General features: G+C 32.5%; 1 protein-coding gene across 2 annotated transcripts in view; it reads left to right on the forward strand.

Moving 5' to 3' along the window:
* Window positions 1-27,103, forward strand: part of LOC107444278 (uro-adherence factor A-like) — a 706,709-nt gene that overhangs the window by 674,086 nt on the left and 5,520 nt on the right. For both annotated transcript variants that reach the window (XM_071182438.1, XM_071182439.1), the window contains 10 exons: window positions 5,296-5,395; window positions 6,247-6,548; window positions 8,160-8,547; window positions 11,428-11,520; window positions 16,254-16,418; window positions 18,823-18,918; window positions 21,188-21,298; window positions 22,903-23,099; window positions 24,002-24,150; window positions 26,485-26,527. In XM_071182438.1, coding sequence (XP_071038539.1) covers window positions 5,296-5,395; window positions 6,247-6,548; window positions 8,160-8,547; window positions 11,428-11,520; window positions 16,254-16,418; window positions 18,823-18,918; window positions 21,188-21,298; window positions 22,903-23,099; window positions 24,002-24,150; window positions 26,485-26,527 — 1,644 coding nt within the window. The remainder of the gene's footprint in view (window positions 1-5,295; window positions 5,396-6,246; window positions 6,549-8,159; window positions 8,548-11,427; window positions 11,521-16,253; window positions 16,419-18,822; window positions 18,919-21,187; window positions 21,299-22,902; window positions 23,100-24,001; window positions 24,151-26,484; window positions 26,528-27,103) is intronic.

A 27,103-nucleotide genomic window follows, 5' to 3' on the forward strand; every position in this document is an offset into this window, starting at 1 on the left:
CAAAGAGAAGTGTAAGCAAGATTCCTCATTTTCTAACAGTAGTGTTCCGCTGTTTATCTAAAGATTTCGTTGTATTTTACATCGCTCTAATACTTCAAAATGTTTTCTACGAAAGGCATAGGAAGAATGGATCGACATTTTGGCATAGTGATGATATTTTTTTGAAAAACCTTTTATGGGACAGTGAATCAGATAAAGTAGAAACTAGCAGAGTGGGATAGTTCCCTAAATGACCATCTTCTTCAGAAAACGTTCGATCGGAAACAACAGCACAACATCGCGCAGCATTGTTTTGGACAACTGACCCATTACAGAGAATGACTCCAATAACTTTGCTCATATTGAGCTAAAATCGGACAATGTTTAGGCAAGAATTCTGGAGCTGCGAAGTGAGAAAAAAAATAAAGAGGAATAAGGAACTATTTTGATAAATTTACTTTATTTCCTTCTAAAGTTTACAGGCTTCTAGAAAAGAAACTTGACTCACTTTTTAGGCTTTGATGTGATGTCTTGTTGTCTCTTTTAGATTATTTCATTGCGATCATACGACAGCTTTTTCCACATTAAATCAATGCTAGATAGTTCTTCAAGAAAAGTTCTATAACTGGAAAGAGAAAAAGAGGTAAAGAAAACTAAAGAACAGCATCGATTTGTTCACTTTTTTGCATTCCAAAGTTAACAGGATTCCAAACGAAACTTATATTACTTTTTGGGGCTTTTACGTGTTTTCTTTTATCTTTTTAAACCATATGATTGTGTATCCGCTATTTTTTTTTAATCATATTAACCTCCAATTTATTACTTGAATTGTCATTTTTTCCCTTTATCAATCCATATTTTTAAAAAAATTCTCTCTCAAAATTTAAACCGAATGCTATGATATTATTTTCTTGAACGTGTTTGTGAAATAAACTGTGTGCGTGCTTATTTTAAAAATTCTCATCTTCTAGAAGGTAGATATCCGTAGGTAAACAGAAAAAAAACATATTTGGAAACTGAAAAGCCATATCCGTCGCTTAGTTTAAAAGTGGTATAACTCCATATCCTACCTGTTCGTGTCTGACATTGATTAAAGATCACAACCAACCGGACTTGTGGTTTACGATATTGCATTGCCACTGTTCGCTTTGGCCGATATCCTTCAACTTTTCACAGAATATGGACTCGATGGTTTCGGGACAGTCATTCGGAACGTAGCAAGATTTAGCCTTTGTCCCTCCTTTTTTAATAAACAAGAAAGCAGGCGTCTTATCCACGTGACCACAAGGGGTTTCACAACGTCATTGAGAATCACCAGAAAAGAAATGGAGTCGTTTATAGGACAACTCAAACAGTAAACGTTTGCAGCTTAATGGATAATCAACGGTATTGATAATCAAGGCTTCTGCTACTCTTGAAACTCAAAAGCACCTTCAGTGGTGGGATCAGTTGTCAACTTGGACACATTAATGGCGGCACGTCATCTTTGCCGACAAATACTACGCCTATATGCAAAACTATCAAGGGCACATCCGTATCTGGCGAAATCAGGAAGAGCGTACATTGCCAACTTGTATTCGACATCGCAGTACTTGTCATCACCAACAGTGATTGCATGGGTGCAATCGAAGATGTGAGTTATTCATCTAGTGTTCGAATTCATTTAGATTTCTATCCGTTACATTTACAGCGTATTAAATTCCGTGGCTCTGCCCTACCGAGTTCTTTCCGACGCTATTTTCCAGCAAGATAATGCACGACTGCATGCTGCATGCTACTATCGGGGCTTTTTTTAATGCAAAAGATGTCTGATGGGCCCCATAACCAGCTCATTCTCCGGATCTTTGAGCAACTTAACACGAAAAGTTAATGATTGCTGTGTGAATGACACTTTACCACTCATCAATTAATATAGTATATCAGCTTATGGCATAGTCTGAAACTGTATTGACTGAGGTCCCCGAAAATTCCAAGAAATGTCGTTTTGAGTGCTTCTCTAGGTGGATAAAGGCTGTTATTTCTACCAAAGGTGATAACTATTGGTGTTGATTTCTCTGGATCTTCTTAATTTCCCTCTTTCCACCATAATAAAAATACCCAATGAATACCATTCTGCTCTTTACATTTCTTTCTGGAGTGCCAGGAAGGAATGCAAGTGGCAGATTACCAACAGTATAATAGCCAACAGTATAAATAAAAAAGTTAAAGTTTTAAAAAGTTGTTAAAAATGATTAAGAAAACGCATCAAGCATCATTTTCAGTTAAATCATTAATTTCTCTCATTTTTATCTATTTATTATACAATATTCTGACCTGTGAACTCTAACTCTCCTAATATTTCTTATTATAATTATAAATATTTTGATTTTTTTTTTAAAAAAAAGAAATTTTAAGAGAACATTGAAACCACAAATATTTTTTAAAAATTTTAAATATTGGTATCACGCAATTTTAAACATCTGTGAAATTATTGAAATTGTTTAAAAAAGGACGTCATTTTTGCGCATACGCGCTTGAACGGTAATAATATAATGTAATGAGAATTTTTCTCTAATTAATCAATCATCATAAATTAAAAAATCTGCTTTCAATATTAATTAAATGATGCATAATGTGATTCAGAGTTTTTATGCAAAAAAGTAAACTTTTTGTGAAGAGTGATTCATTTAAAACTACATCTCACCATAAAAATTTTATAAATACAGTAGCTATCGATTTTTAAAACTAATCAATTCAGTTTACTCTGTGAATGAAAAAAAAGTCTTGGTCAAATATTTTACCATTTACAATTCCGAAATTCAACAAAAAAAAGCTTGAAATTTGGGCTTTCATTTAAAAAAATTATTCACTCTTTTTATTCTTTTCATGACTGCAAAAATATTCACGTCAATTTTATTTTTGTATTTTGAGGGAATTTATACGCTCAACAGATATTAATTTAGCTTTTATAATCCTTCACTTAAACTACTTTTAAAGTTAGTTTTTTTTGCTCTTGTTTAAAAAAATTGATGTTTTAAAAAATCTAGAAAAAAAATATCTATGTTCATAAAGGAAATTAATTACATCCTCTTTTTTATTGCTGAAGTAAAAGTGATTGATATTAATGATACTGAATTTAAGGCTGACACGTAAATTAAAATTTAGCATTAATGTTATGAGTAACAAACGTCTTTGCGAATTTTTCAGATCTCAATGTCTCGAAAATATAATGTAATTTCTATATGCTTATATACATATCTGCATATAGATTACCATTAAAAACCGAAATAATTAATGTCGAATTTATAAACGCTTCGGTGAATGAGTGAAAATACACTGGTGGACAAAATTAAGAGATGGAAGACATTTTCCGAAATATGTCAAAAAATACTGAACATAAATAAATGAAATTTGGTATGGATATAGCTTATTCCATGATAATAAAGTATGCAGAACAAAAATGAAAGTGCCGTTCACTGGCAAGACCTATTGCTAATAAATACAATGTAGTTTGAACTTAAGAATAAAAGATGACAGTAAAAGTGAGACTTGTGCAGTGTGTGTTACCTTTAGTATGGTGCATGGTCACCCCTGACAGACAGACAGCATGCACAACGAGTATGCATGCTGTTAATAAGGGAGTTAAGGAGGACTTGTGGAAGACCCTCCCAATCTTCCACCAGAGCAATTTTTAACTCCAAAACGGTTCTGGGGGGAGGTTGGCGCATCGCAATAACTCTCCCAAAAGCACCCCAAGCATGTTCAATAGGATTCAGGTCAGGGGATTTGGCTGGTCAATCCATTCGTTGAATATCCTCGCTTTCCAGATACTCATCAACCATGAGAGCCCTATGTGGTCGCGCATTGTCGTCCATAAAAATTAACTCAGGGCCAGCAGCGCCCCTGAAAAGACGCACATAGAGCTCTAGGACCTCCTGCCTGTACCTCTGAGCATTCATGGAACAATTGTTAAACACATTGAGTGATGTGAGGGTATCTTGCATGGTCCCTGCCCAAAGCATGTCCCCCACCAGCATAATGGTCCCGTTCGATAATGTTGCTGAGATGGTATCCGGTTCCAGGTTCCCTCCATATCAATAGCCGTCCAGAAATAGCGTCATAGAAATGTGCGACATAGAAGAATATAGCGTCTTAGAAATGTGCGAAAATGCCTTCCATCTCTTAATTTTGTCCACCAGTGTATTTATGAAAATTCTTTTTTTTTCATGTATCTCCAAATTTAGACTATTAGCAATGATAGTGATTGATAAATAGATATTTTAATTAAAAGTTGTTGATTCTTAATTACAACTTCCCAAACTGGGCAGGTCAGTGGGGAGACATCAAACTAAGAGTAGCACCCTGGCCCTCCAGATTGGAGGTTGAGCATAAGGTTAACAACCCCACCTCGTAAAAACCTACTTGTTATGGAAACTGAAATCGTTTTGATCCATCTTTCTGAAAACGATTTATCTGGAATATAAGAAACATTGATGGAAATGGGTTGGTTATGTTCTACATAAACCCGAAACATTTAAAGTTAAACAAGTTTCTGATTGGAGAGTTCAGGGCAGCAGAAAAGGAGAAAGACCAAAAAGTGGCCAAGTCGTTTGTGGATGATGGATTGAAAATGGATCTTCCGCTCACTAGAAAGCTTCTTTCGGATCATTTGTGAGTTTTTTAATCGAACATAACTCGGGGCTTTGTGCCAATGAATTCACAATTACTTCGAACTCTCTTGCGGGCATTGCACCAAATTTTGAGAATGAGTCCGCATGGCCTGAAGTGAGGTGAGATGGATCAGGTGATAGAGCGTTCGCCTTCAATGTAGTGACCCAGGTTTGAATTCCAGCCGTGGATGGTTAACACTAATTCTACTCTCAGCTTGCGTCGAACACAGTGTTGACTTAAAATATCCTCAATAGTAAACGGATCATGGGTTAGACTTCCCTTACGATTAGTCTAACCAAGGGAGGTTCTCGTTGCTTTTCTCTCCGTGTAACGCAAATTCTGGGTTAGTTTTATCAAAAAGTCCTCCATGAAGGGTAATTTGCACCAATGAGTGATCCAAGAATTCCCTTGTCTTCTGTGTTGATTTCCAAGTTACAGGACTACGGAGTTGAACATTGGTAGAAGTAAACTCAGAATTGGGTTAGCTCTTCAACGCCGGTTAAAAAATAAAGTAAAATGGTTTGGGGTACTTAACCAATTACTTACCATAGTTACTTTTTTAAAAATTAACAAACTGTATGAATTGAGGTATAAGCTGCTGGAATTTATTTCCTTTCAAATAAAATTGTGTGATCAGGTTTAAACTGTCTTTTTTTTCGTTCCTAGGATAAAATAAGAACTGAAAGTGAATCAGCTAGTGAAAGCTATAAGGATAGCAAGTCATCTAAAACGCCGCAACCAACAGACGAAGATCTATTGGGGAAACGTAAGTTATTCTTACTGAATATCTTGTGTGTTTCGCAAAAAGCTTTGCTACTACTTTCTGCAAAAAAGAATGTAATTAATGAAAACACTTTATAGAAGAGACACTTTATGAATTTAGTAAAATCTTGCTTTACGGAAGTGAGGTACAGTGCTCAAAATAGAAAACAAACTGAGCACCTTGTAAACCTTTGATCTAATGATTTGATTTTCGTGTACTAGGATTATGCAATTATATAGCTAAAATACATATAAGGTATCTTGAATTTCTAACTATATAAAAATAGCCTATCTAAAGCTAAGAAAATAACTTTAAAATATTTGAAAATTATTGATAGATACGTGCTAGCCCCCCTCCGTAGCTCTACTTCTATGTCTTGATGATTTTTGAGACTTACCTTAAATATGCTATAATATTTATGCAGACGATATGCAAGCAAAAACCAGAAGCAAATACCTTCTTTCTTCAAATAAACAATTCTTTTTATGACGAATTTTAATTATTGACCCTCAAATATGAAGGGAAAGGGCCATATAGAAAATATGGACCTATTAATTTAGGTAAGAAATCAATCAAAAATTTGAAACCCTGAATATGGGGAAACGAAAGTATTCCTCTATCTCAGCAATTGCTTAAAATAATCCAATAATTTTGATGCACAACTATAAAACTAATTTATCTAAATTAGTTTTATAGTATAGATTATTAATTATTATTTGTTAATGAGGAACTAGGTGATTTAAGGGCAGTTATTAGTGTACTCAAATTGACAGACTGGTAAAGGAAACTTACGTTGCATTATCTTTTTTTCCATTCAAAATCTTATTTTCGAAATGGAATTCTTTTCTTTTCAGACTCGAAAAGTGATCCAGAAAGACACGGTGCATCATCTCCTCTCTACAGTGCCAGTAGCGATTTATCCGAAAAACTGACTTCTATGACAGTCTCCTCCTCCTCGGTAAGTCACAAGGTTCCTAAGGACTCGGACACATCATGGGAAAGGCAGCACAGTCCAACACAGCCATTGTCCACCTGGTGCAGTGAAGGAGCCATACCCAAACAAAGACATGTTGAAGAAACCAGGCAAGAAGGAAGAAGGAAAAAAGATAGAATACGAAATAGATCTGAGCCTAGGGAGCATGTTTCAGCACTTCAGGTCAGACAGAAATTTTTTTTATAACGTTTCTCAGTTTTATTTTATTCCTTTACTTTTTTTATTAGCGTTTGATATAAAATGAATGAATTGAAAAATTATCTATAAACTGTTCCAAGGGTCAAAGTCTTGAAATAGCGATCAAAACTGTTATTTTATTTCCGCCAATTATTTTTTTAGATTCGTATAAATATGTCCGTTTTATAATTTCGTTAAGTGTTATGGTTGCTGTAATTGTAGTTGCTTATTTACGTCGCACTAGAAATGCACCATGAGCTATTATCAAATGATCTCTGGGGATGATCTGAAGACGTGACATCGCAATTTTGATTCTCTGTGGAGGGAATAGCTCCCCGCTTTGGTAGCCCAATGACCTACCCACGAATTCAAGTACAGTACGTTAGAGCAGCTTAGCGAGGACCGATAACGCATGCACTTGGACACTTCGTAGCTTATGAAATAAATAAATTATATTATAACCTCTCCCCTTATGTTTAAGCTAGCTATAAATTAATTACCATTGATAAGGTAACCAATTTATATGAAAATGCCTTACTTAAGACAAGCTTGCACAAGTTCTTTAATGTCATAATCTTATCGTGTAATTCTTTTTAAATATTACATAATACATGTTTACATTTTCCCATTTCATGCATGATAACGTTATAAAAATACGCACAATCCTATGTTTTACAGTTAGTTCTATTTCTTTCTTTTTTTTTTTAATTTTTAGATCAGATGCACTGTTATATAAAATGTAGATAATGCAGAATAACTTTTAGAAAACTAATATTATAAAATAATATTAGTAATCATAATAGTAATAATATCAGTATAAATCTCCAACAAATATTTATTACCTAATTGCTGTTTTCTAGAAAAGATTTTTACGTCGATTCCAAAAATTTGTTAAAAAACACTTTTAAAATGATATTTAAGTCAATCTGAATAAATTTGTTATCTGAAACAATCAGTGTCTTACCCTTATCAAATTATTAGATGCACTCTAAGACAGACTGCATGTAAAATCTTAATTATTAGGTGATACTAGACAGCTTTATTGTTTTTACGAGACTGGAACCGGTTTGGACTTTGTTTACGTACATGTATCAATTGGTTAAATTATACGATATATTATATTAATATAGAATATTTATTATATCAGGTATTATATTAATATATTATAATAGTTACACCAAATTATCGGACGCACTGTAGTTTTTTAATAATTACACGTTTTGCATGAGTGTATAGGCAATACTTTTATATTTAAACATACATGTAATGGGTTTTTATTCAGGAGATTTTTTATATAATTCCTATTTGTATTTATTTGTAACGTACTGCATTACAATGTTAAGCAATTGATACACGAACATAAACAAGTGCCGGTTTCTGTCGAGTAAAAACAATAGAGCTGTATAGTACCACCAGATAATTAAAATTTTACACGGAATCTTATAGATGAATAAACTTGTTACATGAAACTATTGCATATATATTAACTACTTTTATGTTGCTTGCAAAAAATAATCAGTTTTTCTATAAGCATTATGTTATTCAAGAGTTGTTTTAAAAATAAATATTGAACAATTGTTTTCAATCACAATTCAGTTTTCACGCCTGGAGCGATCGACAAGGTCAAAAAGCAGAAGTCCCGAATTCAAACTAAGTGATGATGAATCTGGGGTACGCTATCCAGGCCGAGGACCTCTATGTTCTCACTGCGGCGAAAAACTGGCTCATCCACCCCTCTCTGCACCAGCTGATTGGGACAGGAATTATCCGAGATTTTGGGACATGCCCACACCACACCATCACGCCATGATGTACAGGCAGCCACGAAGCTACAGAGACACAGTAGCTCCTGTTGGATACAGTGCTCATAGTCGATACAACGTAGGCCCTTATGGAGGAAGTCACTGTCATATGCCAAGATCCTGGTCTTCGGAAAGCGCGGCGCCAGAAATAGACTTATATCCTGAAGATGATGAAGATGCTGGTAATTAATTATGTTTAATTTTTTTTTCCATTTAAACTTTAAGAAATTCCGTAAATGTGACACTTCACTCCACCTAAGAAGAGGAACGCTAGCCAAAAGCAGAAGCCTTAAGATGAATGATATCTCTGGCCAATGAGAGAGAAGAGATGAAGTTTTACCACCTTTTTGGCCTGAGCCATCAGTCATCTTAGAGATTTTGCTTTTTGGCTAGTGTTTTCCTTCTTCTGTGAATCGAATTGTTGTTTAAACACATGCATAATGTAGCTGGTAGTAAATGTTATAAATTAGCAAAGTATTCTTTCCTACGATTCATTTTATTTTATTTTATAACTTGCGTTGAACAGCCGACCCGTTGTCATGTTTACCATATCACTAATCAACTCCGTAGACTTGTCACTTTTCCCAAACCAGAAGAAAGGGAATTTAACTTAGGAAGGAAGCAAAGGAATTTAATTTAGACCACTTCTTGGTGGAAATTATCCGGATTTGCAGTATCTGGAGGAGGAAACCACAAAAACCTCCCACGGTTAGCCCGACGGCAAGGGGATTCTAATCCATGATAGCTTTACTGCTGAGAATATTTTACTTCAGCACTTGGGCAAGTTTGAGACGGTGGGCGAGTATAAGCAGATCCTATCCATGATAAGATACTTGGCGATTGCAGATGGCATTGGTGGTGATAACGCTTAAATGTGGAGGGAGAATGAAGAAATTACTTTAATCTAAACCATAATTCGATTTTCGTTTTTTCTTGTCGGCTATTCTTGATAAATAAAATAAAGGAAAGTAAATAAATTAATAAACGCTTTTATGGGTGTGTTTCGTTGAAATGTCATTTTCTCAGAAGTACTGAAGAAATTAATAAAACAATTGGTTATTCGTCCTATCTCTACATATCCTAGAAATTAAATGAAAATTACATAGTTTTTTTTTCAAGAATATATATACATATTTTAACCTGAATGTTCACGTAACTGGCGTTAATCAGTAAGCTTGTGTTGTTGATCTGGAAAAGCTTGTGTTGTTCATCGGAAAAGTGCGGTGTAACCAAATACCGCACTAAGGCAATACCGCAACTGCTAACTGTTGTCCTGGAAATTGAACTGACTAATCAACATACTTACGAATCTGAACTTCCTTTGTAACTTGCACATCACATTCGCCCAAACTTCAGATTACCAGGTAAAAACCAGGGAAAAGATGCTTTCGCAATTTTACGCTTCCTTGATTTTTCGCGCATTTTCAACGAGATTTCTTTTTCGTTTTTTTAGTTGGGAGTTTCTCGCCAATTGGTGGAAGCGCCGCCCAGAGGTATCCCCTTGCTGTCCCTGATAATTCCAACTCTTTCTCTTCTTTTTGAAGAAGGCAGAACTAAAAATTTTTCTCTTGAGGATTTACAAACTTAGCTGTGCTCTAAGGGAATCTCACGCGCTACGAGTTCAGACTCTATCAATTTCTTTCTTAATCCTGTTTCGAATCATTCCTGACAAGCTAAATTTCTTATTGCATCTTCGTTGAGCCTTAAATAGTAAAATGATTCTCAACGAATTGGAAATGTTAAATACCTTTAAAATTTGCAATAAATTATTAAAATCAAACAATGGAGTAAATAATCTTAATATTGCTGGGTTGTGGTTTTCAGTTTTCGTAAATTCTAATAATAATCAATGATATAGAAAAAAAGAAACCATTATCTTCTTAAATTATTTATAAAAAAATTTAAATATTTTAAATTTGCTATCACGAAAATATCATTCTTCGAATTTGCTGTCACGGAAACAGGATCGTTGCAAAATGTTTTAAAAAATAAGACACAAAATTCTACCTAACTTTTGGGTTTACGACTACTAATGTTCAACTCCACAGCCTTGTCATTTTGTACCCAATCCAGAAGACCATTGAATTCCTGGATCAAGTATTGAAGAAATTTGCCCTCGTAGGAGACTTTTGGATTGAACTAACCCGCATTTGCATTACATGGAAAGGAAAACCAAAAAAAACCTTCCACGGTTAGACGGACGGCAAGGGAACTCTAACTCATGATCAGTCTACCTCTGAGGATATTTTACGTCAGCACTGTGGTCGGTGCGAGCCTGGTGCAGAATTCTTATCGACCCCTAATCGCTTGGATTCGAACCCTGTTCCCCTCATTTGAAAGCGAACACTCAATCCCCTGAGCTTTCAACTCTGGGTGCAATTGTTTCGCTGAGATTCGTACCTGGGTCATTGGGAGGCGAGCGCTCAATCCCTCTTAGCCACCGCGACTCTTATATGTTATAATAAAATATGTTCGGGAGGTTCCACAATGACCTTCTTCAATATATACCTTTAGAATCCTAGTCAAAAAAGTTTATGCGTTATAGTCCGTATATTTAATAAAGGACAGAATAACAACGCTTCGGAATCTCTCTCTACATAACTAAAAATTTTTATTTATTTTAAAGTTATGAAATTTTGTATACTGATAATTCGAAGCAGATGGAACGTCACTGTCGACATTATAAAATTCTATAACGAACCTTTCGAGTGGGATGAGAGAAAAACGAATGGAATTTTCTCATTGGAATGTCAGATATACTATAGACGACTTTTTCAAATATACGATTCGGAATTTCAATTGATCATAAATTCTACTTAGAGTTAAAGTGACGAAAATTCTGCAAGTCGAGGTTCGAAAAATATTGAAACTAGCATTGTCTTCAAGCACGAAGCTCCAACAGAGATTTCAATGCTCTAGCTACTCAGAAAGTTTTAAAACTTTTGATTGCTAGATTCCATCCTCCTAAACGCAAAGGCGATATTATAAAAATGAAGTAAGAAAATATCTGTTCTGTGTTAATAATAATAAAGGAAAGCGTCAATAATTTAATTTTTTTTCAGGAGTTCATAATGAAAGTTACAGATCTTCCTCTTGGATATACATAACAGACTCAGAAGAGCTCGAAGCGTGGAGAAATCCAAAAATACCACGAGGTAAGCTATTTTAACCATATAACAGCTTTATTTTACTAGTAGGTACCCGACGATTAAAATAACACGAGTTAAAAATATTAGAAATTCGAAAACAACCAAAATAGTAAAATTTTGAAATGAAAAATTTCAAGAAAATTGAATCGAAAAAAAACGTAAAATAAAAGATTATTTTGCTTCATAGATAAAATGGAAGAATAGTTTATATGTTTCGAGAGCTTTTTTGAACTAAAACGTTCCATGATTTCAAACAAGCAGCTAAACAAATTTTTTTTTCTAGTAAAGCATTTGCTATTTAATCGCAAAAACTACTATGGATCAATATTTTTTTTAATTGTTCTAAAATATTTTATTACATTTTCACTATAATTCCTAAACATGCTATTAAATCTTAACATTCTGTTATAATTCGGGCATTTTGAATGATTTTTTAAATGATAATCAAATTACAGAAGTGCTCCAATTTTTATCAAAATTGGCTGTCAAATGCACTACAGATTACAAAAACTCGAGGTTAATCTGATTAAAAAAAAACTCAAAAGGTAAGGTGGAAACAAGAAAAATAATTTCAAATTGTATTTATACTAGCGTATATATTTTAAGAGGCTATTTTATCTTAAAATATATACTAGCGTATATATTTTAAGATAAAAAGGATTATTAGATCAAAAATCCATGGGGATTTCCACCAACAATTGTCAGAAAGGGTAAAAACCAAAGTGTGGAGAGATCTTCGACAGAACACCATTCCAGACTGGCCGCGCCGCGAAGCGGTGGCTCAGTTTCGACTACATACCGGACATGACTGCCTTGCCGCGCACCTGTTTCGTTTAGGNGACAATTAAAATAACATGAGTTAAAATTATTAGAAATTCGAAAACAATCAAAATTTTGAAATTTTGAAATGAAAAACTTCAAGAATGCTGAATCGAAAAAAAGGTTCTTTTGCTCCATAGATGACATGGAAGAATAGTTTATATGCTTCGAGAGCTTTTTTGAACTAAAACGTTCCATTATTTCAAACGTGCAGCTAAACAAGTTTTTTTTCCAGTAAAGCATTTGTTATTTAATCGCAAAAACTACTATGGATCAATATTTTTTTTAGTTGTTCTAAAATATTTTATTACATTTTCACTATAATTCCTAAGCATGCTATTAAATCTTAACATTCTGTTAAAATTCAGGCATTTTGAATGATTTTTAAAATGATAATCAAATTACAGAAGGGCTCCAATTTTCAACGAAATTGGTTGTCAAGGGTACTACAGATAACAAAATTCGTGATCAATCTGATGAAAAAAAAAACTCAAAATGTAAGGTGGAAACACGAAAAATAATTTCAAAATGTATTTATATAAAGGTATATATTTTAAACATATAACAGAAATCTTTGTTCTGCGCCTAAATCACTGAAACAACGAATGTTAACGAAATAAATATTACAAACATACTTCAGAAAAGTGTTCTTACTTAAAATTGCTCAATTACACTTTTTAAAAAATACCAATGATCAATCACATGAAATATAATATTCGATTTTTCCATGGTGCACACGAATAATTGAGGCTCTATACTCTAGACAATACCAGATAAGACTACTGTAAAAAGTACCGATACTTAAAATACCGGTATTTCATATCGTAAGATTTTAGGAAACAAAAAATCTGATATACTGTACCTTTTTAAGTTATACTTTCTGAATCTTTGTAGTTAAATAAGCAAAGTTATGGTTTAAAATTTGACAGTGAAATAGATTTGGGAGATGCTGCGCTCATGGTTCCAATACAAAGGTTTTTGAAGTGGTACCTTTTTATAACAACCTTATAATTCCGTTTTATGTACTTTGCATGCTGCACATCATTAGATGCTAATATAATTCTTGTTTCAAATACTTATAAAAAAAAGATAATTTTAAACGATCATTTGTCTTTATTATTTCAATATTTATAAATGAATTATTTATAAAATAATTGTTAATAATGTAATTAATTATTACTTAACTAATTATTTATTAATCAATTATTGATTTATTAAGTAATATAGTTATATTTATTCTATTTATTTTATTATTTTACTCTATTATTTATTACTTTTAATTTAAGTTCTTGGAACTTAATAATTTCCCATTTGTTTAGTAGGAGTTTTGTCTCTCAAGTCAAAGCACAGTAAGAAATTTAAAAAAATATTGATGTTAACATTATTGAACTTTATTAAAGATGCATAACATGATTTTGCTTTGTTTCATTTAAAAAGTTCATATAAAAGACAGTTGGCTGAAAAGCTTACTGTTCAGTAACTGCTTAATGGAATATAATCACTGTTTGCATTTTTTTTCTAACAAAAAGAATTGTTAAGAATAAGCTATTGTAATACAGAATTAATTTATCGTAAAGTTCGTTAGCTCTGTTCAACACTCCGATTCAATTTCATGGAACTAAAATGAATCGGCTTGTTCTTGGACTTCCACTAGATTTATTTCAACGGAAAAAAGTCGTTAGAAACATTAAATAATGTCCCATTTTTATTTTTAAACATCCGACTTTCCCGAATAAATTTTTTTTACCCCAAAGAAATCGTAAAAACCAGTTTAAAAGTGCGAAAAAATTCAGAATCATTTTGCTCTTTTTCAATGCAAGTGACTATTTCAACTCGTTAAACTGTCAAAGCAGTTTTAGTCATAAGAAAAACGAATTAACGAACTCCTTTCACTTCCGTCATCGGTTTTTAAGAATTGTTTTCTTCAGTTATTAACTGAAGTGAACTGATTCGTGCATTGAAAAAAAGCTTTTCTGTGGAAAAAAACTCATTAGATGGTATTGCATAGTTCATAAAGGACTGAATATTAGTTTTTAGGAAGAATAATTAAATAAAATTGCATTTGTATTAAAATGCTTTTGTGCAAATTCTTTTGTTGTTCAGAATTAGAAAGCATCTAAGAGTAAGTTCGTGTTTATTTTAATTTTATTTAACATACCATATGGAGCAAATAAAGAATTATAAGGAGTAGTTAATTTTTGTTTAGTTTTTTTAACAAAACAAATATTTTTTTCGCCACTATTAAACTATGATAATTTCGGGAATATTTCCGTATCGTGATCTGCTACACCAACTACAATCGCTTAGGTGCCAAATTGATTTCAAACGGGAAAAATTTAAAAATAAAAGCATGTAGAGGTTTGCCCGGGGTTGGATAACAGTTATACCCTTCAAGTTAGTCCCTTTCTGTGATTTTTTTTTTTTGTTCTTGTTTCTCGTGGGCCGCTGCCCGGAAGTTGTCAAGACTTGACGATTATTCGGTCACAGATCACGATACGGAAATCTCCCCATAATTTCTTTAACCTAATTTCTTTAACCTCATTGTACTCTCTATAACTATTAATGTATACAGTTTGAAATTTTGGAGCCTTTTGTGCCGTAACATCGTTCAAATGTGCTTTAACTTTATTTTGTTACATTTAATCATACTATCGTAACTCTTAAATTTGATTACACGATAATGTGGTTCAACGTGAGTCGAACGAGGTTCATTTTAGCAATGTATTAAGATTGGAACAAATTGGCACCGTATTAAGATGTAAAATAATATAGTTCATCATTGAACTAATTTTTTTAATGAGTTTGAGGATCAGTTTATGTTTATTTTTTCATTTTTGTTCACCTGAGTAATTTTTTTTCCATAAAATATCACATTTCAAATTTAACTGAGCAATATTTCTGATAGGAAACTTAAACTTTCTAAATAATTTAAATATGAAATCGATTGTTAGCAAGCAAAATTTATTTTTTATTAAGACATTTGTAGAGAATTCGACATGTATGTTAGATGGATAATCGAATTGCAAGTAAATACATTGTCCCTCAAAAAAGATATCATCCAGAAAAACTTCTGTTTGGATGATCAGATTTTCATGAACTAAGTGCAAGTCTCAATGCGTGAATAGTCTTAGGGCCATCCCAGAAATATTGCCATAGATTTCGGAAAGCAACAGAATCCACATACATCTCTAAGCTCCTGTTCCCAGTCACAAGAACTAAAGGACCCAGGCCAAACCAAGAAAACACCATAAAACAGATCCACATTTTTAGGNTTTTTGTTTACGCAATTCAAATTTAACTGAGCAATATTTCTGAAAGAAAGCTTAAACTTTCTAAATAATTTAAATATGAAATCGATTGTTAGCAGGCAAAATTTATTTTATAATAAGACGTTTGCAGAAAATTCGACTTATATGTATGATGGATAATCGAATTGCAAGTAAAAAAAGATATCATCCAGAAAAACTTCTGTTTGGATGATCAGATTTTCATGAACTAAGTGCAAGTCTCAATGCGTGAATAGTCTTAGGGCCATCCCAGAAATATTGCCATAGATTTCGGAAAGCAACGAAATCCTCATACATCTCTGAGCTCCTGTTCCCAGCCCCAAGAACAAAAGGTCCCAGGCCAAACCAAGAAAAGACCATAAAACAGATCCACATTTTTAGGTAGAGTTCATACACTTCTGACCAGACTCTCTCATTGGATACTTTTTCTAATTATTTAGTCTAACTTTGAATTAATTCTTGCACTATTTTCAAAATTAACTCAAAAAATTTTCATCAATGATACATACTATTTTTCTGGTCTAACTCCACTGATAAAACACATCCTTCAAGACATTCACTTTTCATTTACACTCATAAAGTACAAAAGACATTTCTAATAACAATAGTATTGAGTGATTTCTTTGTCCCTAGAGAAGCCTGATTCATCATCCCGTCCTCCGCTGACTCGTACCGACTCTACAGATTCTACAGAATCCGAGAATGGTTTCCTCAATCAGTACATTAGTGTCACCCATCGGATGGTTCATCGAAAAGCCAGCGTTGAAATGTACCACCGTATTGCCAACAATCGTTTCGGTAAGTAAAGATGCTGCTGAGCGACAAAGGACTAAATTTATTCGTATGCGCATAAAAATATGTATTGTCGGTAAATAAACAAACAAATATTGAATAAGTAGATAAATATAAACAGTGTAAAATTAAATAAAACTGTGACTAAATGCACTGTAGAAAATTTTAGTTTTTTTTCTTAATGCCAAATCTGGTATCCAATATACACAAAAAAGTTTTGAACAATGTAATTATCAGTATCAAGAATCTGTTCTGAGCCCAACAATCAAATACCCAGATTATCTTGAAATGGCTAGTACTAGTAATCGTCTTTACCGTAATAATGTTGGCAACTTGTTCTCTAAACAATTTTGTATTAAAAATTTAATAATTCTTTGATACATAGTTATTTATCACAAATGTTGGGATAATTTCCAAAATTTTAAAAACTAGAAGTGATATTTTTGATAAAATTTTCGGTACTTATTGCACTGCGTATGATTCAGTAAACAGAGAATTGATTCTAGAGACCTTGCGCAAGTTTAACATCCCTCATAAATTAATCAGGTTGATTAAAATGACAACTTCATCGACTAAAGCGAAAATAAAGGTACAAAACAAAATGTCCATGGAATTTGATATGGTAACTGGACTGAGACAGGGTGACATTCTTTCGACCTTGTTGTTTAATGTATGCCTTGAAAAAGTGATGCGTAACACAATATCAAATAGAGGTGGTACTATTTTTAATAGAACGAAACAAGTCCTTGCTTTCGCCGATGATGTATATTGATAGCAAAAAGCAAAAATGCACTTGTTGACCTTTTTAACACTTAGTATATACCCATATTGCCTAAAAGCAGTCAAAATGACTAGATTGTGAATGGGTAAATAAATTTGCTGAAAATTAATTTTTAACATTTTTATATTATTTACAGTTATATAACAAGTTATTAGTAAATATTAAGAATAAAAAAAATCATATGTTTTTCAAAAAGTCACAAAATTCTAAGAAATTGTGTCATTATATACATCATTGTTTTTCTAATTGAAATTAAAAGCATTCAAAATGACTTCCTTAGGCAATCTAGTGTTAAAGACTTAACCAAAGAAGCTAGTATTTTTGGTTTAGAAATAAATATTGATAAGACCAAATACATGATAATGGATTGTAAGGGAACGGATATGGACACAGAACTACAAATTAATGAAAAGACAAAATTTGAAAGAGTTAGGGAATTTAAGTACTTGGGTTCAGCTGTCACTGAAAACCAGAGATTAAGCGAAGACTAAATGCTGGAAATCGCAGTTTTTGTGCACTTAAGAGATTGCTAATATCAAAAGTAATAAAGAAGAAAACAAAACTTCGGGTTTATAAACTATAATAAAACCAACCGTTATCTATGGATCAGAGGCATGAACTCCAACCCAGAAAAAAGAAACAATGCTGATTACCTGGGAAGGAAAAATTCTTCGAACTATTTTTGAACCTGTCAAAGAGGGTGATCTGTGGAGAAGGCGACGCAATTTCGAAATTTTTCAAAACTATTTAGAGAAAAAGATGTAATCAATTATGTAAAAGCAAAGAGAATTCAATGGCTTTCTTTTTTTTTCTTTTCTCCAAGCTTTGGACATGTGCCTTGGTCATTATGGACCCTTTACCATGTAGCCCAAAGCTTGACTACTGGTCCGGCTCCACACCAGCCTAGGAACGAGCCCAGTCAGCAAGAATTTATTAACAATTTAGATATTTACAAAGTCACAATGTTTAAAAATACAAAGATTAAATACAATACAAGTTAATTACACAAAATTAAAAAAAAGAAAGAAAGAAGTATAAAAAGAAAAACAAAATAAACTTAAAGGCCGTAAAAGAGACTAAAGTAGAAAATCGGTAAAATGGTTACGTATTGAATGGAAAAATAAATGTGAGAAAAGATAAATTTCGCCTAAAAGTTGAAATTGAAGTTGTTATTGGCTTTAAGGCGTTGAAGTTCTGATAGGTAACTGGGACAAGTAGAGTGGGAGGCTTTATGGGTACAGTCATGTCGGGAATCGGAGTGTGAATTCAATGGCTTTGACACCTTGAGAGAATGGAGAAAAACAGAGGCACTAAGAAGATATTCAAGGGACTGTTCAAGGGCCAAAGGAAAAGAGGAAGGCCGACCAAGAGATGGTTAGATGAGGTGGAGAAAGATCTTAAGATTCTAAGGATCGGAAACTGGAAACAAAGAGCTGGAGACAGGCGACTTTGGAGAAAAATTGTAAGTGAGGCCATGGTTCAACATGGACTGTAATGCCAGGGAGTTAGTTTTTTACCTATTACACTGAGTAAGATTAAATAATATTTTCAGACTTTTTGAGTTTATAATAATATGAATTTCCTAAGTATAACATTTCTTTCTTCTAAATATTTTCTTCTTATTTTCAGAGGTAGACAAAAGAATGGTAATTCACAGAAATAATGGGGAATTCGGCTTCCGAATTCATGGAAGTAAGCCTGTAGTGGTTTCTTACATAGAAAAAGGTAAATATAAAGAATGCCCTGAATAATTTTTGTTAATAAAATTAATTTGTAATGTGTATGCAAATGACTGAGATTTTTGATGTTCTCATAGAGCCAGAAATTTTACTATTCTCTAATAGACTACTTATTTTCTCAGAATAGGAATAATCTGTATTTTTTTTTATTTACATTGAATTTAAGCTTTACACATTCCGTGTTTTTAATTCGGTTGTTGCTCTTCAAGAAGAAGAAGATCGCGAATACCCGCACATGGGACCTAAGACGTCAGCGCCAGCTGATCACTTATAAGCAAAATGGCGCATTTAACGTACTAACGTAATGGCGTAATTGTAACGTACAAAATTTCTCCACATAAGTCAGAATGTTGATTAACGTGAAGTTAATTATATTTAACGTCGCATCGCACATCAAATTTGTTGAAGTATAATTCTTTCCCGTCTACGTCTTTTACTTAGCTTAGATTAATTATTTGTTGATGTATTTTATTGTAACAGTGATAAATTTTTGTTTTGTGCACCTGGCAACTTCGATGCATAAGTAGTTTGTTTATGTTCTACATGGCTTCATGCCTATCTATAAAGTAAGAAATATATAGGGAACGAACTCAAATCTTTGTGAAAGAACATAGAATTTGTCAGTTAAGAGAATTTGGCGTACTCGAATTAGAATGAATAGAGCAGTTGCTAACGTAAATAAAGGCCATGTTTCAACAACCAATCAGAATCGAGATACCCACAGTACGTCACTTGCAGGTATCCCATTACGTACTCCCAACTAATCACGTGCCGAACATATTTACTTTATAGCTTTAAGGTTCGAGTTTATTATTAGGTTGACTCAATATTCGAATCAAATTAAAAGGTATGTTTGCAAGCGGCGTCACGTCACACTTGTGTACCGAACCTGATTCGCTGACCCACACGTGACTTCGCTTGCAAATATACAATTAACATAAATCGATAAAGCATATAATATATTTCACTTTCAAATGTACTATCATTGTTTTTATTATTATGTTTATTAATTTTCTCGTTTTATTCAAATATGTAAAATGCTTTTCAAATTCACTGCATTTCAATTCATTTTAAATTCACTGTATTTTAAAGTGTTATTCCAAAGCTATTCTACAGTGCTATTCCATAGTGTAATTTCCATTTATTGAAGCTGTACCATATTTCAATTTTAATTTCTTGAAGCTAATTAAAACGTAAAAATCTATCGGTTCGTGGGATATTTAAAATATGGTAATAAGATGTTGTTTTATCATTTCCATCTAGAAAGATTTTAAAATTCGATTAATTTAAAAAATCTGTATTTGAATGACTTTGAAAGTATTCAAATATTCGTGAGTATTAAAAGATAAATACAATAAACTAAAATTTGTTTTTAAAAAAAAATGAGAGAATTCATTTTAAAATAAATAAATTTTGAATTTTACTTATTGCATCTTCATACTGAACCTATATTTTTGTAGGTTTTGTAAGCGAAAGTAATTGAGGTTGAATTTCGGATGTTACTTACCATTTTTAAATGAGATCAAAATCAGTAAAATTAAAATAAAGTGCTCCCTTCAAACGAATTACTTGATGATGCATGAAAGCTTAAATATCACTCTTCTTCTTTGCATCTACATACTGTAAAAAAAGTACCGGCTCAAAGGGCACATTATCCGCAAAATCCATTTTACCGTAAAATTCAATTTTACCTTAAAATGTTATGCCGTAATTCTTACAGTAATATTTATTTAATTATGACGCCTGGTGGCTGAGCGGTAGTGCTTCGCGCTCCCTGATTCGATCCTCGGGCCGGGCAAGGTTGACTCAGCCTTTCATCCCTTCAGTGGGTCAAGAAAACTGAGGTGGGCACAGTAGGCCTTGGCCTTTTAGAGCTATCGCGCCACTGAGTTTAGTTTAGTTTAGCATTTATTTAATTATAGTCATGAAGTGATTTTACGGTAATTATTACTAAGTAATTACGGTATATCAGATTTTTTGTTTCTTAACATGTTCTGGTAAAAATGGATTTTACAGTAAAAAGTACCGGCACTGAGGGTGCCGATGCTTATTACCGAAATTTTTTACTGTGTAATCTGTCTCCATAAAATCATTCAGTTGTTTTAAATACGCTTATTTATCTAGATACTTTTGAGAAACACACACTTAATGAAACTATTAATCATTACTCAATGGGTTTATAATGACGAGCCTACATACTCAATAACGAGTCACTGATTGTATACTCCAAATTTACATGATTTATTTCTAATTAGGAACTCCTGCAGACATCTGTGGCCTTGAGATAGGAGATATTATAGTTTCTATCAATGGTCTTAATGTTTTGGATGCCAATCATTCGGAAGTAGTAAAACTGGCTCATTCAGGTAAGTAATCCTAAATCCTCAGAATCATTTATTACGTGCATTATAAATTTGCTAATTTCGAAGAGAGCTGCAGCCACTCTTCGTTTTGCCCCTGATTTTTGCTTTTACAATAGCCGACCGGCTGTACAGTGGTCAGGGAGCTTACCTGAAGTCCGAAAGGTTATGGTTTCGAATCCCGGATAAGGCATAGATATTCTTCCCTTCTCTTCGCCGAACTGTTTGTCCTTCTTACTGTGGGAGCAACGTTGGCCCACTTAATATGGTGCCCCCAAGAGAGTGGTGAACAAATCTACCCTTCTGATAGCCGAATGACAAAAATTCAATATCCGTGTGAGCATTGAAAAAAAACAATAGCCATCAGATTATTTAAAAGTTTTTATCTCATATATTAAGCTTTTACCCACATTTTAAAAAAATCTGTTCAACGTCTAACCATAATTTCGATGGCTTCAGATACATTTTGAAATATAGTGCAAATTTATCACAATAATATGGTTCAACTTATCGTTTTAGACTAGCCAATATTTTATTAAGGAAGTCGCAAATGACATTATGGTTCAAGACATTTTGAAATTCCATGCAGTATGCTAATCGCTAAAAATTTATTGAAATACTTGAGTTGCTAGGTTCAGCTTTTACAGCCTCTACGTTTAGGACAAAGCGTGAACCCGGATATATGTTACAAGAAATTTTAATTTAGCAAATGTGCCACATACAAGTTAACACTTATGTCATCAATACACAAGCTCTCAAATGTTTTTCACCCATAAGAAAACCATTATTGTTTTTAAATGCCTCCACCGATTGCAATGTAAAGTTTGAAAGTCATATTTTTTAAAAGCCATACATGAAATGACAATACCGTCATTGTGTGGTGATATCTACAGGAAAGAATTTGTATGAGCAAAATCTTTCAAAACCCGTTTGCATTCTAAAATTTTCTTTTTTGTAAACACAAACAAATAAGAACAAAAATTGTAGACAAAAGAATTAAAAACAAATATGTCGATGATATTCTACTTTTTCTAAGTTTCCTTTGAGTTCAGTTATTGTTGTTTTTCTGTTTTTCTTCACTATTGTAGTACGACATATTACTGTATCCACGATTGTAGTAGGACATTATTGTAATAAGACGCTATTGTAGTATTGTATAGTACAGTATTGTATAGTATAGTGTAGTATTGTATAGTATTGTATAGTATTGCATAGTATAGTATTGTATAGTATAGTATTGTATAGTATAGTATTGTATAGTATAGTATAGTATGACATAGTATTGTATAGTATAGTATTGTATAATATAGTATTGTAGCATACTCTAGACATTGTAATATCTGCTGTTGTAGTAAGACACATTAGTTTGACTTGTTTTTACCTTCACTAAAATGTAATGAAACAGTCTAAGTAACATATGATTTTCAGATAACCGAAGAATAATTTTTCTATTTAATCTCGTAGTCCCTAAAGATTTATAAGCTTAAATATCTGATCTACGTTGTTACTGCCATTGAAATATCACACTAATTCAAAATTAATTACGAATCCATGCCTGCTTAGTCCATTCTGAATAAATAAACTCACCAATTATAAATCTCTTTTCACAGGGACAGAAGTTCTTAAAATGGAGGTGAGTCGGACCTGCCATGTTCTAACTCCGGTGCTAAGTGATAGTTTAAATCCTCCTGTGTTTTCTGGTTTTCTTCAGAGGTTAAGTGTGAGCAGCCAATACAGTCACAAATGGTGCCGGCGTTGGTTCGCTGTAAAACTTGACGGTGTCCTTTATTGGTACAAAACCTGTGAGGTAAGCCCTTGTCGAAACGATTTAACTTTTGATACAAGGATATTATGTAAAATTTCCAATATTGGTTGGGAAATATTGGTTAAGCCAGTATTGGTTGGGTAATTTAGGATTTCAATTTTAACACTACCATTTTGAGCATGATCTTGAAGATACTCGGATAACCTAAGCCAATGATAATTGGTAAATTTAGAATTTAGATTTTAACACTGTAGTTTTTAGTGCGATTTTGCCATAAATTCCTTGTTTTGGGTTGATATTTTAAAACTCAGTGGGAATTAAATGTATTTTCTTTTACGTTAATACCCTTTCCCCTGCATGTCTTATTTTAAATACCTTAATTCTAACTCCAATGAATAAGTTTTTACAGTCTAGCAGTAACATTTAAGAGTAATCGCTGATTTTTCTGCATTGAATAGTTTTTAAATGTCTACTTTTTTGCAACTTCGGGCAATTTTTTAGGCATCGTAATATCGAGCTCTAACTCATTATCAAAATGTGGTTAAGTAAAATTAAATTCTGCTATGTCTAATATAACAAAAGTGGGATTTCTTGTAGCTATATTCTTCTATGGGGATACGAATAAGGAAATATTAAACTATGTTTTCAATAAGAAAACAAAAAATGAACTTGAATTTTTTTTCCGTATTACGAAGGATGAGGAATGATTACGTAAGCTATTTTCTTCCCCTTATCCGGAAAAATCCTTAGTGAATTGAAAAACCTCTACAACTGGAGAAAAAAACATTTTATTTTTCAAAACAAATTTTATTATTGCATTTTTTTTTTTACCTTCGCTTATTTTTTCGGACTTGGAGGAAACAATTCGCATGCATTTTTTCCTTCTATATCATCTGCTTTCAAGTAAGTGGTATATTTCATTCTTATTAAATCATTCATTTCAGAAAATAGACGAGCCCCTCGGTGCTTTGGCGCTTCAAAATCAGTCAATAAGTCGCGTCCCAGAGGCCGGGGCGCCACACGCCTTCAAGGTGTCCAAGTTCGGCGAATGCCCATTTTTCTTTTCTGCCGACGATGAGGATACCGCCACAAGGTAATCACAATTCACTGATTTCTTTAAGCTTCAATCCAAGTACCATAGTTAATTTATGTCCAAGATAAAAATAATTGATTAATTATGTTTCATAAATTATTTGAGTTTTTGACCTATATATGTAACAAAGAACAAAAACATATGATTTCCAAAACTTCGAAAACTTAAAAAAATAAATAATTAATTATTAATATTTAATTAATAAATAATTAATAAATAAATAATAATCAATTAATAATAATTAATTCATAATTAATTCATAATAATTAATTAATAATCAATTCATAATAATTAATATTTTATTACTATCTTTGAGAAAAGATAATCTTCGATTTATACAGAGTGTTCTGTAATCAACGCCCTTAATATACATCTCTTTTTCGATAACATTTTTCTTTCTTAAAAATAAGTAAAGAAAGGGTCACAAATTAATAATTAAGTGAAGATGAATAACTGTTAATCGCAAATGAGAAAGGTAGGAGGAAAAGCGTTGAAACCAATACGATTGCCTGATGAAACTAGGAGGCGTCTCTAATAAGCATCCTTTCAGCTCCTACCTGCTTTCTTTGACAAACAAAATAATTAATTTTTGTCCCGCCTTTCTTATTAATGATTCGTTAGAATTCGATGACGTTTTTTTTCCCTCATTTTAATATTAATTTGTGCTCCTTAACTTTGTAAATTTCCTTCTACTTCGTTTTTGAGTTCAAAAATTTATATTAAGGGCGATAATTTGGGAACAACTTGTATAAAAAACTCTGTTAAATAAAGTCAATCAAGGATTTAATGAGCCGTTCAAAATAATAAGCTATTGTGCATTCAAAAGCATTCAAAATAATGAGGTTATATGCACATATTGAGCATTCAAAATAATGAGATAAATTGAAAAACTGCCCAATATTATTGCAATAAAATTAATTATGTTTATGCTAATTTTGCAAGAAAAATTTCATATCTGTTATATTCATTGCAAACAAGTTAAAAGCACTGAAAGAAAAAAAAAGAAGTTCTGAAAGGAAATGTTTTTTTTTAAACTTCTCATTTTTGATTTTGCTTAAAATCATATTTAAAAAGAAGACTTTTTGAAAAAATTTTCTTGCCTGCGAAAATAATGCCGAAAATACCTGATTCCTGCTCTCAATTTCAATATGGCTTTCTTTTTTTTCAGTAATAAATGTTATTGTACAAACAAATTTTCAAACAAACACACCTTGATCAAAATAAATAATCCCAATAAACTGAAGCAGTTAGATATTACTTGCTTAAAAACTTCATTCACTTCAAAAATCTACAAATATGAAATAACAGTCAACATGTTTCAAGCACTTCAAAAATAGGCGCTCATTCTTAAGATTTGCAGGACGTGAATGTAAGGAAACAAAAATTATTCGAAATTTAAAAAAAAACGTAATAGTTGCCAACTAAAAATGGAAAAATGAAGGTGAGAAACAAAACTAGAAAAACCACAGAAAACGAGAGAAGGGGAAAAGTTGTTGTAGCTCATTTACGATGCACTAGAGCTGCACAATGATCTATTTGCGACGGGCCGGGAAGCATCGCTGAGGATAATCCGAGGACATACCATCACAATTTTGATCCTCTGTAGAGCGGATGGCACCCTTTCTTCGGTAGCCTGACGATCTGCGGTCGAAGTCGGGCACTTTACGGTAGAACAGTTTAATGAGGACCAATATCGCACACCCTCGTACCCTTCACAGACTGATCAAAGTGGTCACCCACGCGCACACTGACCACAGCCTTGACTTCGCTGTTCTACTGGGAATCGTGTTTTTACGATTCGTCAACTGTGGTACGAAAAAAGATGAATAACAGAGCAAGAAAAATTCCCGTAGCCGAGAGGCAAATCAGTTTAAAATACATTTCCACGCATTATGGAGAGAAGGGGAGTAACTAATGTCGTTAACTAGGGAATCAGAATTCAAATGAATAAAATAAAAACTTTTGCTTCCTGTTCTGTTTTATTGTCTTTTTCCTCTTTCTCTCGGCTTCTATGGTTCTTCGAGTTACGTTTCTCGCCTTAATTTTACCATTTTTCGCTGACAACTTTTAGTTTTTTCTTTATTTCAAATCATTTTAGTTTCTTTAAATTAGCGTCTGACAAGTCTTGAAAATGGGCGTCTGTTTTTGAAGTGCGTGAAACATGTCGACTGTTGTTTCATATTTGTGTATTTTTAAAGCGAATGAAGTGTTCAATCAGGTCCTTGATCATATTACTATGAGAAACATCGATAGATATTTTTCACCTCCATTTTATATAAATATATTAATAAATATTTTCTGCCAATAAATATCAAATCATTCATTTTTTTTCAGATGGATCAGTGCCTTGAACCAAGTTGCTGCAACAGCTTCACGGGTAATTTCATTCATAATTTCATTTATTTTTTTAACTAATCATTCATTATTTTTTTCTTAATTTACTGTTCATTTTAGTTTTTAGCATTTTAGTTAAATTTCAATTTGTTTTTAATTTCAATTCATTTTTCGTTTAATTTTTAGTCTGTTTGAATTTATTTTAAATTTAATTTTTTTCTTATTTTACAGTAATTTTTATTTTATTTTGAATGATTAATGAGAAACTGCCATTACTTACTTATCTATTTTAAAATAAACTAACTTAACACCTCTAGTAATAGAAAGTTTATTAAAATCGTATCTGTTTTTCAAAATAAAATAAAAGCATTTTGAGCTCTAGATTACCTTATAAAAATATTAATTTTCTTTATTTAAACGAAGCATTACTTACTTTAAAATTTTTCATTTCCTCTGGAATTCAGTATTATTACTGTAAAATACTTCTATTTATTGTGAAAATATTAAAAGAAATTATTACACACTCTTCTGAAACACTATCTTAGATTCTTAAGAAAAACAATTTTCAAAATGCTCAAACAGATTCTTTGAAGTTTTTTTCAAACATTGCTCATGAAAA

The sequence above is a fragment of the Parasteatoda tepidariorum genome, chromosome 6 (genome assembly GCF_043381705.1).
Source record: "Parasteatoda tepidariorum isolate YZ-2023 chromosome 6, CAS_Ptep_4.0, whole genome shotgun sequence".
Taxonomy (NCBI): domain Eukaryota; kingdom Metazoa; phylum Arthropoda; class Arachnida; order Araneae; family Theridiidae; genus Parasteatoda; species Parasteatoda tepidariorum.